We start from the raw sequence: 22511 nt of genomic DNA on the forward strand, positions 1-22511 counted from the left end.
AGCAGCTCTCACAGCACCGAGGCATTATAGTGCGTGAGATTGTGATAAGAGCGACTGGCAGCTGTGAGTGTGAGATTATAATCTCCAGTGTCACAGATTGTTGGGCCGTCATGTCTAGCACAGAGACTTGGAACAATAAATAATAATTTCATCCAAACCCCATTATTATTTCATGCACACAGCGGCTAACAACATTATAAATTCAACAGCTGTTACAGTGGGGGTTTTTTCTTTCTTAACCACAGTGTAACTCAATATGCTTGCAGGGTGAACTTGTGGCATACAGAGGAAAATGTTAATTTGAGAGACTGAAAATGCCAGAAAACAACAGTCTGTTATTATTGAGGAGGGGTCGGAGAAGTACAGTAGGTGATGGAGAGAGGTAGAGTCTGAGTGTCGGAGAGAAGTGAAGGTTTTTTTCTTCAAGCATATGGCTTTGAGACTTGTTTGTGTGGGAAGCACTAAATAATGAATTCATAATGAGAGCTAGACTTCGGACATTTTGCAGTGCTACTTTCCCACAGGGTAAAAAATGTCTGGCCTTTTTCTGCCTTATTATAGACAGTAGACTCGATCCAAACTAAAACATTCAAACTACTTTTGGTCGTCTGTCTATTCTGCTCATTAAGCATCACAACATTTTGGAATGATATTAAATCCCCTTTGCAAGGATGTGGAAAACGTTGGTCTACTAAGAGTTATAATAACAAGCAAATATTTACCAGATGGTTGATGTTGTGAAAAGTAGAAGTTGTTTACTCACATTTATCGCTCTTGCAGGTCAGCCCGCTTTTACACTTCTTTTGGGTGTGTTTATTTTTACCCAAAGGCAATAAGACCTCTGCCTGTGTACTGGGGTTACTGCTTTTTACATTGACAAATAAAACTGCTTCTTGTTGTTGACCTTCGACCTGTGTTTCCTGTATTGCTCCATTTATCCGTTTGCAACATCTTTAGGTTAGCAGCCCTCCAGCCCTCTTTTTATGGCTTTTATGCCACACTTAAAAAGCTCCCAACAAATGACTTTCTCTTACCCCTGTAAGCTTTTTGTCTTTCATAAAATAAAAAAACAGTCCATCAACTCTGGATTACGAGAGAGTAAAGTCACTAAAACCTCCCTCCATTTTCATCCCTCTCAGATATTTTTGCGTCATTAAAGCGTAGCATAATCCGCAGAAGACGTCAAATAAACAATCTGTTAATGCTCACAAAACAAAGTTATGTCACATATTATATTACTTTTTACTTTGCCTGATGTAATGCAAGATCATCACGTAATAACTTCCTTAAATCCTAAAACGGTTACCCAACTACAAAATACGATACGAGACTCAGTGAATGAGTATTCATGCAATTTATGTAAAATGTAAGTTTTATAAGTCGCTAATTAAACTTGTAAAGTAATACATTATATTGCACCACAACCTATGAGATCGGAAATGAATTCTTTCCTCCCAATATAATTGAATCTACTATTTATTGTTAATATCTATCCTGTAAAAAGGCACCTGCAGCTATAAAGCATTTAGCTTTACAGACCTGCTATAGATGTAATAATTAAACTGTGACCCATCTAACCTCCTCTTTAATATCCCTTTGTCACATGCAGATGTTGGTCTCTCATGCACTGTACCTCTCCCCAGTGTTCATCTTTCCAAAAGGAATCCATTTTAATCTGAGAGCCAATATGTTTTCATTACTTATTCAAAATGTTTTCATTTTATTTTCAACATTGACCCGAATAGATAAACGCCGAGTGGGCAACGGGAAAAATAATAGAATTGTCCTTCCTGAATAATAGATAGGGTAAATTGCTTGGGGACAGATTATCATTTGAGAAACTGAGAGAGGTGATTATAGCAGTGATGTGGAGAGCAGATCTCCACTGCAGGAGAGGAAGGGAGTAAGTTGTGTGTGTGGCGTATACATTAGCTAAAGCCAGCGAGTTTGACCTGAGAAATAAGAATTACAAAAACAGAAAGGATTGAAAACAATAAAGTGAGTATTTAATGCAGTATTCACACAGACTGATGCTGCACACTGTGAGCTGAACAAAGTGAAAACAGCCCCAACAGCTGAAACTAGGCAGCATGCTCTCTGTGATAATGTGATGTGGTCGGAGCTCTCCATTGTGCTGGATCTGCGGGGACACCGCCGACAACAAATTGCAGTAACTTCTGATCTGCAACCACCAACAGTGTGTTTGTGTTTGTGAGAGAGCGACTTTTCTATGTGCACAAAACCAAACAAACAAAGCTTTCTCTCGTGGCAACCCAACACGAGAGCAACCCCACTTCAATGCCTACAAATGTGCGTTTTCCAGATGAATAATAAACACAGCGGGAAATGACAAATGGTCGAAAAATGATGAAAGATTTAACGTGAGGGAGGCTGAAAGCAAAATGGGTTTCATCTCCTGAATGTGACGCTGTTACTGGAACAGATTAGATAGGGACAGTGCGATTCCCTCCCCTCCGGTCGTGATGCAGTGAACCTGCTCTGCGCAGAACCAGCTCACTGTATAAAAGCGGGCTGCACTTCCACAGACGGATTACAACAACAAGGGGACAGGAGCGCGTCAAGCCACTGCGGCTCATCGTCCAAACACAACTCGCAAACATGCAGGCCACAAGGATGGGAATCTGCTGGAGACTTTTTTTATGTTCATGCCTGTTTTTGGAGAGTTCGTCTCAAGACTTTGGCGCACAGACGCAGTTCATTTGCACGTCCGTGCCCAAGGATATGGACATTTGCGCAGCCACTTTGCAGAACAGCGTGCCGGGGGACGACTTGAAGACCACTGTTATGCAGCTGCGGGAGACGGTTTTGCAGCAGAAAGAGACGATCATGAACCAGAAAGAGACGATCAGAGAACTGACCTCAAAGTTGGCTCGGTGTGAGAGTCAGAGCGGCGCCGAGCCCGGAGGCAGGAGGAAAGAAACCGGGAGCAAAAACACAATGGGGGATGTATCGAGGGGCCCCGCGGACACTTTGGCGCAACTATCACAGACTTTACAATCGCTGAAGCAGAGATTAGAAAACCTGGAGGTAGGCTGCTTTCTGGGGATATTTCCATACAGTGTGCAAAAAGCTCCAAATTATGTCCAAAACTCTCTTTTTTTTTAACATAATAACTGTTGATTTGGGTGTGCCAGTTTCTATTCATTGTTATAAGTATAGAAACAACGTACATATGTATTATTCTCACTCACAATCCCTCTAGATTGAGTTTAATGCTTCTTTCCCCCCCTTAACAGCAATTCAGCAGAAGTAACAACTCGGTTCAAGCGAACAGCCTCAAAGACCTGCTCCAGAGTAAAATCGACGACCTGGAGAAGCAGGTGTTGTCCCGGGTGAACAGCATCGAGGAGGGGAAGCCCGGGCTGAGGAATGAGACAGAGCAGCGTGGGAGAGTGGAGTCCACGCTCACATCTCTCCACCAGAGGATCACCGACCTGGAGAAAGGTAGTTGGGAGAAGAGTCTTGCGCACAAAATGTGTTAAGGAGATGTAACATGGTTTTGTGGGTGCAAAAATCGATGCATGATTCTTATGAGTGAAAAAGATAAGCCATTTTATCTCGTAAGCGATGAAAAATGCACCAAAAAAATCCCCTCAGCACATTCAGTATAACATTATAAGCTTTAATGACCTCAGCAGTCGATTTAATGCATTACCCCTCTGCACAAAGCTGGAGCAGCCTGCTTTATTCTGCAGGTTCCTGATCTAATTCATGCAGATTAAACCATTTCAAAACACAGAGAGAGAGAGAGAGAGACCCATCCCTCCTTATTTCTCTCTGAGCCATTTGAGAAGATGTTCTCGTTGGGACAGCGCTGATACTGCAAAAAAATGTACTTGTGGCAGTAAAACAAAAAAAGAGAGATGTGGCAGCAGAAGGAAACAAGAGCTGAAGGTTAACAACGTCCTCCTGTGGTAGATTTATTATGGGAGATTAAAGCAAATCTGGTGGATTTGCTGTGTAACATGTAATTCCTGCAGTAAGTAAATCCCCAGGATGTGTGCATTGGAAATGATGTGTGTGACAAAAAGAAGGCTTCCTTTTCTATTTGTTTTTAAACCAACCATTTTTTCTCCACAGGTCAAAGAGACAACAGGCCTCTGGATAAATTCCAGCTCACGTTTCCATTGAGAACAAACTACATGTACGCAAAAGTGAAGAAGAGTTTGCCAGAGATGTACGCCCTCACTGTGTGCATGTGGCTCAAATCCAACGCTTCTCCGGGAGTGGGCACACCTTTCTCCTACGCAGTTCCGGGTCAAGCCAATGAGCTGGTCCTCATCGAATGGGGAAACAACCCGATGGAGATACTGATAAATGACAAGGCATGTGTGACACTCAAGAGTTGCTGTGTATTGATTTGAAAAACTGTGAGTGTTTAATGGCTCACTGCAGCAAATGTTCACGTCATATCTGTCTCCCTCTAGGTTGCTAAGCTGCCTTTCCTTATTAATGACGGAAAGTGGCATCACATCTGTGTCACATGGACCACTCGTGACGGTGTTTGGGAAGCTTTCCAAGATGGCGTGAAGAGGGGGAGTGGAGAGAATCTGGCTCCCTATCATCCTATCAAACCACAGGGCCTGCTGATCCTCGGTCAAGAGCAGGTAAGCACATGGTTTTAAAATACTTTCCACTTCAATTAAAGCAGCATTAAAGGACATTGGGAGAAAATCTGCACTGCTTTGTCAATTTAAACAGGGTGTTGAGGCAGGACATAACTCATTAGGATTATTATAAATTAACAAAGATGGAAAAATAGTGTTTCCATTTCATTGTGAAAAAAAAAATTAGATTTCCATTTTCAAATCCATCCTTGTTGTCAATCATAGGTTTAATAAGGTGATTATTGAACTGGAACTCATCAAGAATCCCAATGGATTGAAGACGCCCTGTTGAATTCAATCAGTAAAAGTCCAGATATTCCAGGAGCAATTTTGTTCTTTCCACAAAGCATCCGGACGAGGGAAATCATATCATCCTTGATTAAATCCATTCGTCTCTTCCACAGGACATGCTGGGCGGAGGATTTGACGCCACACAAGCTTTCGTCGGAGACCTGGCAAATTTTCACATCTGGGATCGGAAATTATCGGTTGGAGAGATTTACAATCTGGCGACTTGCAGCAGCAAAGCACAAGTGGGCAACGTTTTCGCATGGATGGAAACAAGCCTTGATATTTACGGAGGGGCCTCGAAGTGGACATTTGAAGCTTGTCGCCAGCTCAACTGAACTGCAGGGAGAAGAAGATCAATGCATTTGTTAAAGCCACTTTGTTGTCACAGCATCGGTTTACTATTTTGAAAGATAAGGATTATTTCAATGAATAGCATCTGGGATTTGTTATAGATATCTGAAAGCATCATTTGCGGACACTTGATAGATTTTTACCACATACTCATGTGGGACAGGTCACTGGAAATGGACACTTTTGGCACCCTGTGGTGCTCAAATGCACCATCAAACCTGCTTATGGTTTGTGCAGCCGATGTCTCTCCAGAGAGAAGAGGATGCTCTCGGAAACCAAAATGTCAGGCCAGCATCACAAGTACAGTAGGAGGTCATGTAGTTTTTAGCAAACAGATGTCACGCAATTCAACAAAACTACTGACTTCTTTAAACGTCTTTTCTGTCACGACTGCCAGGGATTTTCACTGTGAAAAAGGACAAGGTGGACTTCTTTAAAAGGAACGTGCTCTTCGAGAGGTCATGAAAAAGACGACGTTGTTTCTCCCTCACTATTCTTTCTCTTTCACCACCTGCTTGACGTGATTTTGTGTAAAGAATGACGTATTTATTGCCAACATTCAAGCCTGAGTGCCTTGGGCTGTTGAAAAAAGAAATCTCAGCACATTCATTATGATTTGCAGAGTCTTTGTGTTTATTTTCATGTAAATTGATTTTGCAAAGAGGTGTTTCTTGTAACCCTTTGAATGAGGTTGGATTAGATTGTTTATTGTAAAATGCAATTCGTTGATGATATTGACGCATTTTGCAGATGTTTGTACTTCAATGGGAATGTTCTCTGTACAGTAACAGCATGTCTTAACTTCTGTAAATGCTGCGTCAGCATCTATGATCTTTGCTTTTACGATCCAACTTTGGGGTTGAGATTTTATACTGTATTGTTATATGCTTAAAGCATGGCAACACGGACAGATGAAAAAAGTTCTAGTTTTTGTAATAAATTGTGATACTTCATCATATACAGGTGTTGACATTTTTTTTAATGAATGCACACTCTTGATGACACAAAGATACAATGAAATATGGTCTCAACTACTCCAATTAGTCTCGATTTGACCTCCCGAATCCTTTTGCTGTTCTTCTGAGTCTGCATTGTAAGTTTGCCAATTGGACAATTAGATTTAACAATGGGTGACGTGATTACTTGCATGGGAAAGAGCCGCCTAATTGACTACAAACTCAATGGAAACTTCACCTGATTAGCAGCAAACGCCACACAGACAAAGTTGGAGACTAGCTGGTAAACATATGGGAGCATTTAGCAGCAAAGGCACCTGTTTGCTCCCAAGTTCGCCATAAAAACCTAAAAACTGATAATATGTCAGTGTTGGGTTCAGGGCTTCTTTACACTGCTCCCTAGTGGTGAAAAAAAAACTTCAGTTAGTACTGGGTTATGGTGGCGTTGCACAATTTGTCTTGGATTTACCACAATGAGGTAAACAATGGCTATAGATAATCCATCAGCCAGATCCAAATGAAGTACTCTGCCTTATGAAAACATTTAAACTTACTTGTATATTCGTATCATAGCAACCAGAGTCAATCAAGGTGTCCCAGATGAACAAACACTGCATTTCGTAAGGGCTCTTAAGCTCCGAGCAGGACAATTTCTGAAGCTCCTAAGTGTGTTGTTGACGAGGGCTTTAATTAAAGTGGGCATAGCATAACAACAAGCTGGCTGACAAACATCTGCTCTGTCAAATCAAAACAGTACATATAGATTTTCTGTTGAGACTACACCTTTAAGAGGCACCATAAACAGACCAAAAAAAAGTCTCATTATCCCACTAATCTTCCCGGAGGCGCACGGACAGTAAAATCGACCTCCTTTGGTAGCTTGAGTATACCTTACAAAACTTGGTTCTTATAAAACTGCTACACTGAGCAGTAAATTCATTTAAGAGTGGTATTATTTAATGGCTTTAATCATTGATTTGTCACAAAACCTGTCTTGAATGTTACAATATAGAAATCATACGCATTTCTCATTGCGACTGTTCACAACATCATTGAAGCCTTGAGTGAGTGTCGCTTTTATATTTTGAGAAATAAAAACACAAGATATGTTCGGTGGTTCTTGCAAGGTCCTCACCATATATTTCTTACACAATAAGGTATATTGTTGTGGTTTTATTACATCCCACAAGTAGTGTAAACAATTCAAATATTCTGTGCAGTGTGACAGAAACATATCTCTCCAAACTTGTGATCCTGAGTTTATGAAGAGTAGATGTTAAACAAATTGAACTCAGCTACAGATCCACAATCTTTCTTTACTGAAAATCAATGTTCACAACAACCTCTAGAGGAGTAGACATGCCAGCATCTTAACACACATAAATCAGTTCTGCAGACACCATTAGATGTACACTGTAAGTACACTCTTTTTACACAGTATGTACGGTATATTGTACACAGGACTTTCTGTCAACAAAAGGTTGCCGTTCAGGTCATACAAGTCTCAGACAATTAATAAAATCGGACAGCAGTCGCATTAGAGGGGATAGCAGGGTCTGTAAGGCTTCCCTCCATTGTTAGCGAGGTCACCGGGTCTGGGGTCGCATGTCCCACAAATTGGTTTCCATTCTCTACCTCTGAGGTGGAGGGACGCCTTTACATCAATAGGTTTTCCCAAGGCACCAGAGGAACTTCAGCACATACACAACACACACCCGATGTATAGTCAGACACACACAGTATGATCTCTTCTTGAGAAGCCACTCGAGGAAGAAATACACTTCCACTCACTTATCCTCACCAACCTGGTCCTGATGACCTCCAGAGTACAATTGTCCAAATCAGGTCTTTTTTTTCTCCTGACCTAATTCTTGTCAGGTTTATTTTTGGCACAGGCAGAATAAAAGCCTGGCTGTTGACCTATCCCCAGCTTCCCTCAGGCCTAATTGGTTTGTGCTGGCATTCACTCCGATTCAAATTAGTTTAGAGGAAAGGTCATATATGAGGTGATTTTTGTCCAACAAATCTGGCTTCTCTTGTTTAGCTTTTTTTGTCTAAGGATCACTTAACATTATCCTTCCAATCTGGAAAAAAATGTCTTTCCATAGAGAATTCTAACTGTCCTTGAAATAACATGGAGCAAATGCAGACAGAACTGGGCTGTTTTAGTAGAATGACAAAACTGCATGTCAATCAGGAGACCATGTCTTTGCAGCATGTCAAACCATCATGCAGTGCCAGCACCTCATTTGTATTCATCCCACTTTTTGTGTTGTCTTTCCACGTCCGCGGCCATCCCTGTTCACAATAAACAGAATAAATGTATTTCACAAGATCAGTGTGATATCCTTTTCCTGTATGAAATAACACAGTCATACAACATCTAGAGTCTACAGCCATGCTAGCATTTAAGCTAAATGCTAACAACAGCATGCTAACATTCACACAATGACAATGTTATCATGCTGACGTTTGTCTGGTGAAATGGTAACCGAGTTCACCAATAGTTTATGGTGGTAGAATGCTAACATATGGTAATCAGCATTAGACACAGAACAGTTGAGGATGATGGGAATGTCATTAGAGTTTTGCAGGTTTTTAGGCTGCATTATTCACCATAATAATCAAGCTATTTCTCTAAAAATGCCAGCTTAATTGCTTCTATGTTGGCTTCATTAGCTGCTACGCGCAAAGCACAGCCAGATCTACACTACCAACCGATATGTTGGTGGTTGAGTTGCATTTTTGGAAATGTAGGCACCAGCTATTCACAGGGAAGAAGAAAGTATGTAGAGAAAAATGTCTGTAGTGAGTCCAATAATGGAATAGGAATGCAGAAATAAATGAAGTATTCTTTTAATGACATAATTGTCTAGCAGAAAGTTTTGTGTCATTTCTCTAAACTGCTTTGAACAGAGGCCATTAAAAAGAGACCCTGTATTCAAAGAACAACGTAGCAGTGGGACAGCAGGAAATACCCCCTATCCAAAGACAGCTTACTGTGATTTATAAGGCAAACACATGAAATACCTCATCAAGTGGCTGATGAAAAATTCATGACAAGAGAATAGAAAAACAAAGAGAAACTCCAGGTGGGCGAGAGAGACATTTAAACATCCAGTGCTGCAAAATTATAATAGAGGTACAATCTGTTGATTCATATTCAGGGAAATGCCTTTTTAATGGCAGAGAGATCATCAGCATAAACAGCGAGTTGACTGCTTAATTTGCATTAATCTGTATCTAATGATTTATTTTTCAGAATGTTTTGCATTTGGTAGTTTTCTAAAAAGTCCTGGCCTTTATATTTTGTTATAATTTTGCATTTAGAATGTGTCCTTTTCTACTATTCACATAATGTAGGTTCTATGAATAATATATTAATGCACCACTTAAATCTCATTATACTAAAGCATTGGCCTGCAACACTGCTGAGGAACTCTTTAAAGTGATGTGCTGTAACTGTTGACAATGGGGAGCCACACAAAAGGACTTAGGCTTGCATGGTGAAACAGAATATATATGAGACACACATCCATCCATACTTGTCCTTAATCTCAGAGCTACTTCTGCAGCTGTCAGGGTGGTGCTCAACCCTCCATGCCACTGAATGAATAATTGATTTTCCTCCTGACATGGGAAATTCCCCTTCAAGAGTATCACCCAACAAGCCTGAGCCCATATATACGCAGAAAATGTCCTGCTAAATGCAAACACAAACTCATACCACATTTTCTTTAATGCTTTTCTTGAAGGGTTTGCCAGATGAGTAGGTATCTAATTACTTCTCAAGGGCAGAGATACTTTTGGATTGTTTTAAGTGTGACAATATAGTCGCTCGATTGACTTTGTACTACACACACATATTATGAACTCCATAGTGTAGACAGGGGCTATATGAGCCAAATTGGCTGTGTGACAAGTAGCATTGTGCCTGCTTGAGGATTATGTGTTCCACAGGTGATGGGGTCTTTTCAACACAGGATGCATCATGACAAGCCACTACAACCACCAAAGAGTTTTTACAATTTGAGGGGTCTAATGTTTACCATTATATCATCCAACTAGAAACTGCCTGGAGCTGATGTCAGGATAAAATGAACCCATATATAAAACAAAACCTAAAGGACCATTCCAATCCATATTCAGGTCTCTTTATGAAGCCAATCATTCATAAAAAGGGACATCCTGACAGCTTTGTCATAACTGATCTTGGCACACTTATGAACTTCTAAGGTTGCTGCAAATCAAATGTGTGTGCTTCATGAGGACAACAGAACTACATCATCATAAAAAATACAAAATCACCAAAAATGACTCAGCTGAACCTTGTGGAAACTCACAAGTACAATTGTTGATACAGTCTCGGTGGAATACAACAAACCCTTGCAATCACATTTCTTGCTTGAGACGCATAACATACAGCATATGCAATACCCAAGGACAGTATTTACCAATCCTGTGGAGAACATGTGATTGTTCGAATGCCCAAAAGATACCACAACCATAAATGCAAAAAACAAAACGTCCACTTATTTCTGAAGGCTCCCAAAATACACAAACAGAATCATATGGTTAACTTTTGATCAGTATGAACCCTGAGAAACGCTAAATATATTTTCCTCCTGTGGTGAAGCTTCCTGTGCTAATCTCTCTGATTAGGGCATGCCTTCTCCGTAGTCAGGAAAAAAAAGGTCTGAATGATGTTGGTCTAGAGGACAAATAGGCATGGGCTTAAAGAAAAATTGCTGTTTGTTTTCGGGATAATAGGCAGTCTGACAAATGAGCTTTCATTCCAGTGGGACATTTTTCTGACTGTCAGCGTTCAGGAATAATAGTCCGTCTAAACAATAGGCAGTCTCAACTCCACCTCGACACAATTATCAAGCTTCTCCAAAGTCCAAAACAGTTAACTCTCGTGACCCATTTAGTATCTTTGCACACTAAAAAAGCTTGTGCAACCCAACATGGAATCGGACCACCACCACAGAGGTGCCCGTCCACAGCCTCACTTCACAACAAAACTCCCCAGCAGTGCAGCAGCCTATTGTTATTTTTCAAAGTAACACTTTGGGAGTGTAAGCTTGTGTGGTCAGTACATCTCCAAAGAGCACTGTTTTTTATGTCCAAAGGGATGGCAGAGCAGATTAATGGTGCGTTCCAACACTCCCTGGCAGCCTTCCTTCCCTTGGCTTGGTGCCCTTCTCTGCAGATTGTTACGTGTTGCCTCTGCACACTGAAGGGTAAGATTTGCATTTTTCCTCCACAATGATCAGATTGAATGTAGGATTATGTGTAGAAGAGATTATTCTTCGGTGTTTGAGGGCAGTGTTTGATTGCTGCAGCTATTATGGAGCCAGCACATATCAATATTCAGAAAAAAGGATTGCTGTTTAATGTATTGGTTCGATGGGATCTTTATATTTTAGACTGGATTTTATTCTATCTACAGTTTCACTTCTCATAAAAGGATCAATGACAGAGATTGTACTGCTTCTTACCTGCGTCACAGTCACATTGAGCGCTACGGTTGTGCATGATGCTATAGGTACAACAGCATCTATCTGACGGTGCAGAGAAGTCTACAAGTCTCTCTAAAAACAAAGTTGAACTGAGAGCACTTTTAACTAGCTTTAAATCGAACATACTTTACAGTGATCGATTTAAATTGTATTGGAGTGGCTAAAATGACCATTATAAATGTATATATATTTGGCCAAATGTTTCCTTTGTTTGTCACTTTTGTTACTTCCCTTCCACAGTGCCAACTGGGAAATATCAAAGCCTGTTTGAAAACATCCCACAATCCTGTAATTACCACTAAGATGCAAACATCAATAATATTTACCATAAATCTGACATGACATGGATGCTGCATAATTTTATCTCCTCTTCATCATCAATCTCCCTCGATCCCTCTCTTTCCTTCTATAAATGACCGTCTCTCTTCCCATCTCCCTCTTGGCAGTCTGCCACGGCTGAGCTTTAGCCACAGTAGTCCTGTGACAGAAGCCGGCACAACAGGAATATTTTTCATGAAGATGCCACAATCCCTGCTCCCTCTGGGAGCCGTGCCAGGGGCTGTTTTCCATAATCAGGTCAATCACTAACAGCGACCGCAGAGTCCTCTAGCCCTTACAGTATGACACACACACACACACACACACACACACACACACACACACACACAGCTCTGTGTGGAAGAGTGATCACTAAGAGCGTGGCAGCAGCTCTGAGGCCAGCAGTGATCAGGGACCGCAGGCGTCCTCACCTAACCCGAGAGCAGGTGCAGTAAGGCAGCAAACTTCAATTCTGCTGTTTTTTAAAAAGTCAACGGTATACTTGCGCATACTAATAAACACAAGCTCAAACACCGGAGAACTATGCAATAAATAAAAAAAACTGATGTATACATTGTTTACTTGCAAGCAATAAACACAACGTTTAAATAAAGTTGGAGAAGAGCACAACTTTAAATGAATGCAAGTTGTGTTGGCGGATGAAGTCAACTTTTGAACCTCAGTGCAATAAAAGCTGTCTGTAAAGCTCAGTATAATGAGAGTGAAGGTCGCTCTGCTGAGAATGTCGCCTAGAAATGCATACATTCCAGAGGTGTGATCCATACTGTATGGCACATAGGCGCAGAAAACAAATAAAGAAAGGTAAATAGCATTATTAAAAAGATGGATTTTTCTGTCAAGGTAAACTATTATACTGTTATTTATGTTGTGCATTTAGGTCTAAAGTAATAGGTAAAGTGTTTTGAAAGCAGGTTTATGGCATTGAACATTGACAAAAGAATAATTCTAAAGAGAATATAACTATGTGATGTGAAACTCTTCAGTGCAAGGAAAAAGTTTCCAAGGATTTGACACTCAGCTTAAGAAGGGAAGGTCAAGTGATGACACAACGATCCTCTATTTGTTTAAGATTTAAAGTGCCCGATGGAAAGAGATTAGAATAAAACAATCAATTAATGCTTCCCCACATCACAGCCTGAACTTTAAACAAGATTTTAAATTAGTTTAAACAGAAAAAGAAGCAGAAGAAGATTTAATTACCAGATCAGAATTGCCAAGGATGAAACAAATCTTAGGTTGAGAGCTTCGGGTTTGAAAAAAACAGTTAGAGGTCAAGCCAGTCTCTCACCACGCTGAATAAGGAGAGGTGGAAAAACTGAGTCAGAGAAATTGAAAGGGAGAGAAAGAGGACCTGCTCACGGTAGAGGAGGAACACTGGAAGTGACAGACTTCATTACAAAAGAAAAAGACATGGCTGTGAAGGAGAGCTGGGAGATTACAGTGCACAAAAGCTGGAGAAGGAAGAGCTCGATGAGGAGACCCCCAGATGTATAGCTCCAGCATGTCTCAAATTGATCCTGTCACAATGTGTCAAGGGTTTAAAAAGTCTGTAGGCAGTATATTAACAAAAGCAAAAGGACAAAAAGACTGTCAGAACATGAGGAAGCCCTGTAACCCCTGGTGGAGTCCATTAGGTCTCCTCTGACCTGGCAGAGTGGAATATTACAGCTGACCTTGGCAAGAAGCATCCAGTTTCCCACAGGATCACCATGACCGCTCTCTGCCAGACATACAGTGTGTTTGTGTTCAAAGACCCTCTTCCTCATTAGAAGGAGAGAAGTGGCAAGTGAACGCAGGCACACACACGTTCAAGAACCAAGGGAATTACAGACACCTGGGCCATCTGTATTATCAGGAGTACACCTGAAAATAGTTGAAAAGTCTATATGTGTTTTGAGCAAATACCTAATAAATGTGTAAGGCTTTATACACGTTTTGCTGTTTTCCCACAAGGTTACCACTATTGTGGGAGGTCTAACTCTGAGCAGAGCAATATCTGTGAGAAAAACGATAGAATATATAACATGAAAAAGGATTTCATTTTAAGACAGCTCAAAAGTTGAAATATAATTAATCCTAAAATAACATTTCTTAATAGGTTCATTTTATTTCTTCTTTACTGAAGTCTGTTGTTTGAATAATCGCTAAACAAAGGGCACCAGCTTTGTTATTTCCATTTAGTTTTCTTTGTTTTGTTCCAAGCAAAAAACACCTACGTAGTTTTCTAAGATGTTGTGTGAGTCACACATAAAAATGACGACAAAATAATTGAATATCTCACGCGAAGAGATTCCCTTCACTGGGAACACACATGGTGAGCTTGAAAAACTGCCTATTAACTGGGCATAACAGGACAGTTTGTGTACAGAAAATGTGGGTTCTCTGTGTGACGCTTTCACTTTTTTACTTATTAGACGTGACGAGGTGGTCATGAGGTGTCAAAGTGTCTTTGGGAACAATAAGCATGTTATTGGTAATGGTTTGTTGACTCAAAATAAATCAACTGTATCTACCAACAATGGTACAGAAATTACAGGATTATTTCATCACTTCAACCCATGGAAAATCCACGACAAAATAAACCACCTTTTTATTTCAGAAATACATCTCCCTCTTCCTGCTGAAATAAATTAAAGGAGGGGTAGACAGTCTGTCAGCAGCAGAGGTAAACATAGGTGGCTTATTATTGGGGGACAATAGAAGGACTGGAAAACGAGAAGGGCCAGTGGCTCTATCGACCAATGATTTGGTACGGTTCCAAAACTACCAATTAAACCAAAAGAATCTCTTCCTCGGTTTGACACGTCAGTTAAAATGCCTTTAAAGCAAAATCAAAGAGTAATGAACACATAAAACGACAGGCTTAGAGGTCACTGTATTATCGGTCGTCACTGGCATCCGTCACTATATCATTCCAGTGAACCTCGAAAGCTCTGTCTGCCGACCTGATGCTACAGCCGCTGTCACGGTCTCTGGGACATGAGGCGCGCACAATGGGAATGCGTCACCTCACTCCAAACTCCATGAATAATCCATGACCTCCGAGGCTCCGAGAGTAGCTCTGGGTTCTCCGAGCGCCTTTCACTAAAACAAACTGTCAACACAAGACACAGGTGTTACATGCACTCGACAGAAGGTGGAAGAGTGAACACAACAGCAACACCCTTGGCTGATTTAATCAACAGAGTTTTTTTGGGGGGGGAGTTTAATTAGTTTTTTTTCTATAGTATTTGTTTGGTAAACTCAGACTAACAAGTCAATGTGTTTCCAAGGATATTCATGAAGTATGGATACAAACGCTGAAGTATTTCATTGGAAAGCACCTTAGGGTACATTGAAGTTGGGTAACTATGAAATGTATTCCTTGCTTATTGGACACAATTACAATACTAATTTCTAAAATGACGCATATTATTTTACTTTATACGACACATGATAAGGGGCAGTACTTATACAGGCTGCAAAAGACAACGAAGAGTGACTAATCCTCTTGGAATAAATGTAACCTGGCTTTTAAGGAGTCATTTTATAGAAATGATTAGATCATGCCATAAAACCTTTCATTTCAAGGCACAAAATGCATTCCTTAAAGTAGACTGAGCGATATTTTGCCTTTACTAACAATTAATTTCAGTCATATTTATCGACTAACTATTGTTTGGATTAATTGTTCAGTCTATAAACTGGGGCTGCAACAAGTTATGCTGTTTGTGGAGCAACTGCCGGTACAGAGTTGCAAAAGTCTCTAGAGGATAAAACTAAAAAGCATTGCGCCTTCCCGAATATAGTCGTGTCTGACGGAGAGACTATAATAGAACAGTCATTTGCTTCACCTGGTACAGAACATTGCTCTGGCACCGACTGTCCCAGCGATCCTCCTCATTCTGCAGCACAGCACTGCAGCGCTCACACATCAACTCCCCGTGGCACATTTAATGAGCAACCTGCATACTGTGTGTGTGTGTGTGTATCACAACTTTAACTTTTTACAACTCGCCTCCTCTTTCTCCTCCTCCTCTTCAACCCTTCATCATATTATTTGGCTTTTTGCCCACACCCACATTGTCATCATGCCGCGTGCTCAAATACTCATCGTGTTTGGGTGTAACTATGACAAACAAAGCCTGATTTGGAGTGGTCGTGTCGTGTAGTTGGGATATTGATAGAACAAAAACATAATTGAGTCGTTAAAAATGCTTTCTCTCGTAGAAGTAGACTCGTATGATGAGCCAGCCTTCCTTTGCTTGAAATGTATTTGTATATGTCCTGTTGTGTTTTCTTTATTTCCAAATATAAAAAAAAACACTTGTTGTCTTGTTGTTGTTTTGTATCTATACTTGAAAAAACTATAAATATGGATCACTGAGTAGATTTAACTGATGATGATTGCACTACAAACTGAAATATACGAGGCAGCTACAAATAACAAATTCATAAAAATGTTTTGGGTCACACTCATCGGCTTCTACTCTAAATAAAGAAGTTCTTTAAGTAGTAGTTCTACAGTTTGATAGATGGTTGTTTGCTTTATTATTTAGATGAGAAGAGAAACCCCACTTAATATGTACCATAAGACTGTTGCAGGTTAGCTTACCTTAGCATAAAGACTGGAAACAAGGGCAAGCAGATAGCCTGGCTGTGTCCAAAGGTCCAATCCGTACAAAAACGAGACAAAGCAAACACGTGTATTTTTCGAAACTACTCTTTGAGTGAGGCGTGCATTCAAATAAGAATAAAAAAAGGAAAAAATTAACTCGACAAATACCACGTGGTATCCCTTCAGTCAATGTAATGCTCGTCAGCTGTAGTTGTGATGATAAAAAGAAAAGTGTCATGATTGTAATTTGTAAAAGTAGGAGTTAAAGAGAAAGCATCATTACAAAAGCAACCACTCTAAGCTACAGTAATTACAGTGTTTAAAAGTAAAATGGACGAGGAGTGTCTCTAGGGTTTGAGGACATTATGACTGATTTATCTTCCTGCTCAAACATTAAAAGTTGCTTTTAATTACTGCTGGGTGTTAAAAAAAAAAGATCCATTTATGTGTAAATAGACCAAGTAGATCATGTCCCGCTAATTGACACTGGAGACTACATGGAGGATCATCATTACACTAATGGACAACAGCCATTATATTGAGTCCAAGATATAATCTGTCTTCAATTAATTGCTGATACCATGGAGTACTGAAAGCTCATAAGTGACCCAGTGTCAGCTCTCACTGTGAGCACTGCTCTGCTAATGACTTGAGGAAAAAACAGAGGTATTTTGTCATTTTCCTGCATGTGTATGTAAATTGAAAATGGATGCAAATAACATAGCTCATTAACTGAGTGCTACAGCACACCACATGATACGTTCAGTAAAGTATAATAGGAAACAGTTGATTTTCGGGTTGGACTTTAAGTGTCAAAGGGAAAACAGAATTAGCAGATTGTACTATATACAAGGACATGTGGCAGGAGCAGAGGAGAGGTTATAGAAGCTCTCTGTAGAATAAAGGAGACGGGGATAAAATGTTTCTCTGGGCCTGCAGGATAACCGAAGTCCACCATTTACTTTGTCTAACCTTTAAGCATATTAAAAAAGTGCAGTATCCTCTAATAAAACTCATACACTCAGTTTTGCCCTTTCCTACTGCAACCTCTGTCTGGGTCTTCCTTTCAGGGCAAGTGGCTTTGTCAAAAAATGTTAATAAAGCTGGGAGTGTGGCCTCGCCGTGCTCCCGAGTTGTGTGGAATACAGCGTGTGGCTGTTGGACAAAACATGTTTCAATGCAATTAGGTTCCCTCTGTGACAGGAGAGTGGACTAATGATCCAGAAACAGGCCTTTAGGGAAGATGTATGCCTATGTGTGTCCACTCCCGCACATGAAGTTATGTAAATATAGCATAAGGTATATTTTTACAGTGCTTAGGTGTTCAAGGTGACTTTCACTGCCAGATAACTGCATTAACAGCAGGGCCCTGTCAAGTATTATCACATCTCTCAGGAGGATCCACAGCTTCATTAGCCTACAACAACTTCAGTCATACAGTAGGCAGCAGTCCAGAAATGGTCTTTTACAAAACATTTACCTGTTATTCTCTAAGCAGCTATTTAATGGCAAGAGATGAACAGTATGTTCACTGACAGTGTGGAGAAAAAAACTGACATTATTTTATAAAAACTACCCAAGTAGAGATTAAACCATTAAACCATTTAACTTTTTCTTGATTGTCAGATAATTAAATGTATTAAACAAGAATAAAAGTATGAAATATAGGTGAGTTTAGGCTCCTCCAGATGCGGTTTTACAGGCCCATTTACAATCCTATGGTTTGGTCCTAGAATGAAACAAGCTGAATTGCCTTATTTGGGGGCTCAATTAAATAATTATGACAAGCTCTGCTCTGATTGGCTGGTTTACAGGGAGCAATCCATGGCTGCCTCAGAGCCAACAGAAGTAAGTGAAGTTCGTGAAACTGTGAGAGATGAACCATGGAGGCTATTGGCATCCAACCCTACATGTTTGAGCCTTTCTCAGAGGAGGAAACCGATGCATTTGAAGAACAGCCAGTTGGTCGGAGATTGGAGAGCAACGTTACGGAGTGGTAAGTGTTAGCCTTAGTGTTTCCAGCAGCTGGTGTATGCACATGTTGGGGCTGGACTACCGTGTGTTACGTAACACACAGGGATTGTTGTAATTTGCCCGTTTTACCGCGGTGATATTTATGATTTGCTCGTGAAGGAGGAAACAATGGTGTTTGAGGTTCACGGTATGTCAGCTCAATGTACCGAACTCTCCTTATTCAACTATGCCAAGGTAAATACAGTTTTCCATTCTATGGCACCTTTAAGATATCATGCTTTGGAGACTTCATGGAGATTGTATTGTAATTATGAGCATATGCATGAATGATAAAAGGATTATTAGTTGCAGTCCCCTTGATCACTTGATGACCTTTTTACTTATAAAAACCGTGATAGTGTTGCTAAAAGCTGTATAATATACATAATATGTGCATTTAATAACATAAATACAGCTTTCGCCCACAGTATAGTACCTGGACTCTTTTTGTGCAGACTAATGTCTATCATTCCCAACAGGCTGTGTGTTTCAGCTGTGATGTTCATACTGGTGCCATAATGTGGGATCAGAGCGTAACCTCTTAAATGTGTATTTTTCTGAGTGTATTTGTATTGTCACGGTTCACAGCTCTAAGATTAAATGCACCATTTTTATTATTTTGAAAGTCATTATCCTTCCTGTTTATGGGAGGAAGTCCCCTGTGTGACCAGCACATCAGAATGCAGTTGACGAGTTAAGAAATATCCAAATCTCTGCTGTGGCACACAGTTTGGGATTTAATAACAACAGGTATAATCCAAAAAGTCCCGTCAACAAGCGAGCACTTCTTGTGTTTTGGCCGGCACTGCCTGCATTTCATCTGGCATACTGAGATTAAAAACAACAACACACAGTGGGTCAGAGACATCTGTGATACCAAAACAAAGAGAACAGTGCTTGTTTACCACGATGAAATAACTGACTTCTCTGACGGGACATCGATCCAAAAGGTCTCCGAATTTACTCGTGCTCCATGAGAATATTTCCACAAAGTTGATCACTACTCAAAACATGTCTTTTTCTTTTGACCACCAAGCCAGTTGAAGGCTTTTTATTTTCTATTCAGCATCAAAGACCCGTCATTATATGAATTCCTGTATTGTGAGCCTCTATGTTGCCTGCTTTCAATGATGTTCTCGACTTGTTATCTCATATTATGGCTAATATGGTTAACTCTGGCATATTGGCAAAAATGTCTATTTATTTGCACTTGGAATAATCAAATAAATGATGGTATTCCTGTAAATGGAGCTGCTTTTGGTTTCACTCGGATTATTTGTCCTGTCATGAACTCAAGCCTGCTGCAGCAACTCAGATTCTAGGTTCTTCAAATTGCAGTAATAGAATTTAAATTAAAATACTTTCATCTGACTGCAAAGTCTTGAGAAAGAGAAACGACCTTCACTCCTGTCTGTTGCAAGATGTAGCACTTAAAGCTCAGGCATCTCAAATCAAGGCATGCCCTTTCCTTTCCTTTCCTTTTGATCTTTACTTTTAATCAATACTTTGAACCTAAAACACTGTTACGAGCTGACTTTAAGCCTTGCCCTTGGTGTTTGCTTCAGGTCACACATAGCTGTTAGTATTGATTGTTTGCATTCACATATTTCGCAATGAGATGTTTGATGTATCTCAATGATTACAGTCGGATTCTTTCTCTAATAAAACATGGATTTCAAAGATTTCACAGTGACTCATACGCTCACACACGGGTGACAGCGCGGCTGCTGCTCCATGCTAAGATGAGTCAGTGTTGGGAATTTAAAATTGTATTTTGCAGCATCTGATATGACAGCTGCGGAGGATATTGGATGTAATAAATACTAAACAATAAGATGGTTAGACGCGCTTGTAAAGTTACGCTGTTAAAAAATGATGGAGCGAGAGACAAATTGGTGGTATTCAAAATAAAAAGTAATGGTTTGTTAAGGTTAAGTTCTAACAAAGCCGGAGCAGCTATACGGGATAAACACAGACTGTTTGCATCAGATACTTAAAGTGTGAATATACAAACAGTCTTTGAGTTGTGTATTGGTTTTCCTGTCCCAACATAAAAATGTGTTAGCACCTAATCCTGTGTGCGATATTGGCAGAGCAGTGGTTTACTATAATCCCAGGACATTGGCTGCAGCCAGTATGGCGGGGCCAGGTTGTAATCCAAGGTCTGTCTATCAACCGTGACGGGTCAAGCTCATCACTACGTTACATAATGGTCACTTTTAGGGTAATAGGTGATTAAAACTGCTGCAATAGAGCTGACAAGAGACTGGTTTCACTGGCCTCTTTGTTTGGAAGCGTTCCTAAGCACTATACCAGCCACAGAGAATAGTGTGCAGGGGAAACTCAATCCATTTATTGCAGAGCTGATGAATAAAAAAGTAGAAACAAATCCTCCTACAGATTTTCCGTCTGAGTCTAACCACAAAGGGGAACCTGAATAAAGATCAAATGAATGTGCAACCACAAATAGATAAAGGGAACAAGCAATACAAGCAAAGAAATGTCTTTGTTAAGTATATGGTGTTCGGAGAGAAAAGCAGTGATGGTAGAAAGACAAATCCAAGGTTAAGCAGAGGAAAATATTCACAACTACAATATCTACTAAGTATATGAGAAGCAATGATGATCATTTACTCAACTCGTTAGTGATATAACAATATTCTACAACCTGTTCATAAAGTAAACCTGAAGAGAATTTATATTATATTTCACAACGTACATCACATCAGTTATTGTGCGCTATATTCTGTTTCTTTTTAACAATAATGAAACAGTATTGCAAGTTGGTCAAGAAAGGATCACATCCCGCAGTTTGTTCAATCAGACAGATATCCAAAAGGAGGCATGTTGCTTAAACATTCCTCTCTGTTTTATCCTCCTCTCTTTCCACAAACAGCAACAAATTTCAACCAACAGCCTGCTGCTGCTGTAATGAGAACATGCACTTGCTTTTAGCTCAGCTTTGATGTGTATAATGCAAAATGCTAACAAGATTGACCCCCGCTAACCCGGCTTCCTTTCAGCTTATTCAATACTAAATTGCCTCACAGCTAATTCACTTTCATCAATCACAGAGTTATGAAAAAACATCCACAGCCACGTGATGTAAACAGAAAGCCACTAGCTGTGATAAGTATTATCTAAAAAATAAGGCAAAGCAGCACAACATCTTGATATTTTCCTGTTACAGTTATTGTAATATAGTGATAGATATTACTGTATAGTTTCAAACATTTTTTTGAGTAATACTTTACATGTGAAGTTTTATGGCGGACAGGGACTGTAACTGCCCAAACAGCATGAAAAAGTAAACATTTGTACCCAATTTTTATGCAGATCTGATCTTTATTCTGTGGACAATTTATTGAAAATGATATATTGTTTAATATATTTCATTTAAATGCAACCCCTGTATCATGTTTGCCATTTTTTTTGCAATACACAGCTTAATTTGAGAGTATTGCACAGAAAAGTTTACAGTTACGTAGTTTACAAACACTTAAAATCCTTAACTTGAATGCTTGGGTGATTCTTTACCGGCATGAATATTTAACAATATGGGACAGCTAGCTATGAAAACGTATTAAATATAAATTAATTTGCACAGCTGTTGTGACATCCTGAACCCTCCTTTATTTATATCTAAATATTCCCCTTTCAGTGCTTTATTTACTATTGTTAAAACATTCAGCGACTACTTTACAAAAAGGTATCAGTAGATCTGAATCCATGACCACAAACACGCAATAGGCCTTCACAATGGGACCAGTGACAATGTGCTCAACAACCCATCTCCCAAAAAAGGCTCATTAGA

At 39.9% G+C, this 22511-nt stretch overlaps 1 protein-coding gene across 1 annotated transcript; it reads left to right on the plus strand.

Moving 5' to 3' along the window:
- The first annotated feature begins 2543 nt into the window (after window positions 1-2543).
- nptx1l (neuronal pentraxin 1 like) lies at window positions 2544-6185 on the plus strand. The gene is made up of 5 exons (XM_063903282.1): window positions 2544-3048; window positions 3258-3465; window positions 4102-4346; window positions 4449-4628; window positions 5033-6185. Exons 1-5 carry the CDS (start codon window positions 2620-2622, stop codon window positions 5252-5254), a joined length of 1284 nt encoding a protein of 427 aa, XP_063759352.1. The 5' UTR covers window positions 2544-2619; the 3' UTR covers window positions 5255-6185.
- The last annotated feature ends 16326 nt before the right edge of the window (window positions 6186-22511 follow it).

Source organism: Eleginops maclovinus, chromosome 16, assembly GCF_036324505.1.
Source record: "Eleginops maclovinus isolate JMC-PN-2008 ecotype Puerto Natales chromosome 16, JC_Emac_rtc_rv5, whole genome shotgun sequence".
NCBI classification, from domain to species: domain Eukaryota; kingdom Metazoa; phylum Chordata; class Actinopteri; order Perciformes; family Eleginopidae; genus Eleginops; species Eleginops maclovinus.

Excerpts from the sequence above, each read along its gene's own strand:
- nptx1l (XM_063903282.1), top strand. The coding sequence starts at position 2,620 with ATGCAGGCCACAAGGATGGGAATCTGCTGGAGACTTTTTTTATGTTCA. Across the intron at positions 3,466-4,101 it reads GATCACCGACCTGGAGAAAG|GTCAAAGAGACAACAGGCCT; the intron begins GTAGTTGGGAGA and ends TTTTCTCCACAG. Across the intron at positions 4,629-5,032 it reads TGATCCTCGGTCAAGAGCAG|GACATGCTGGGCGGAGGATT; the intron begins GTAAGCACATGG and ends TCTCTTCCACAG.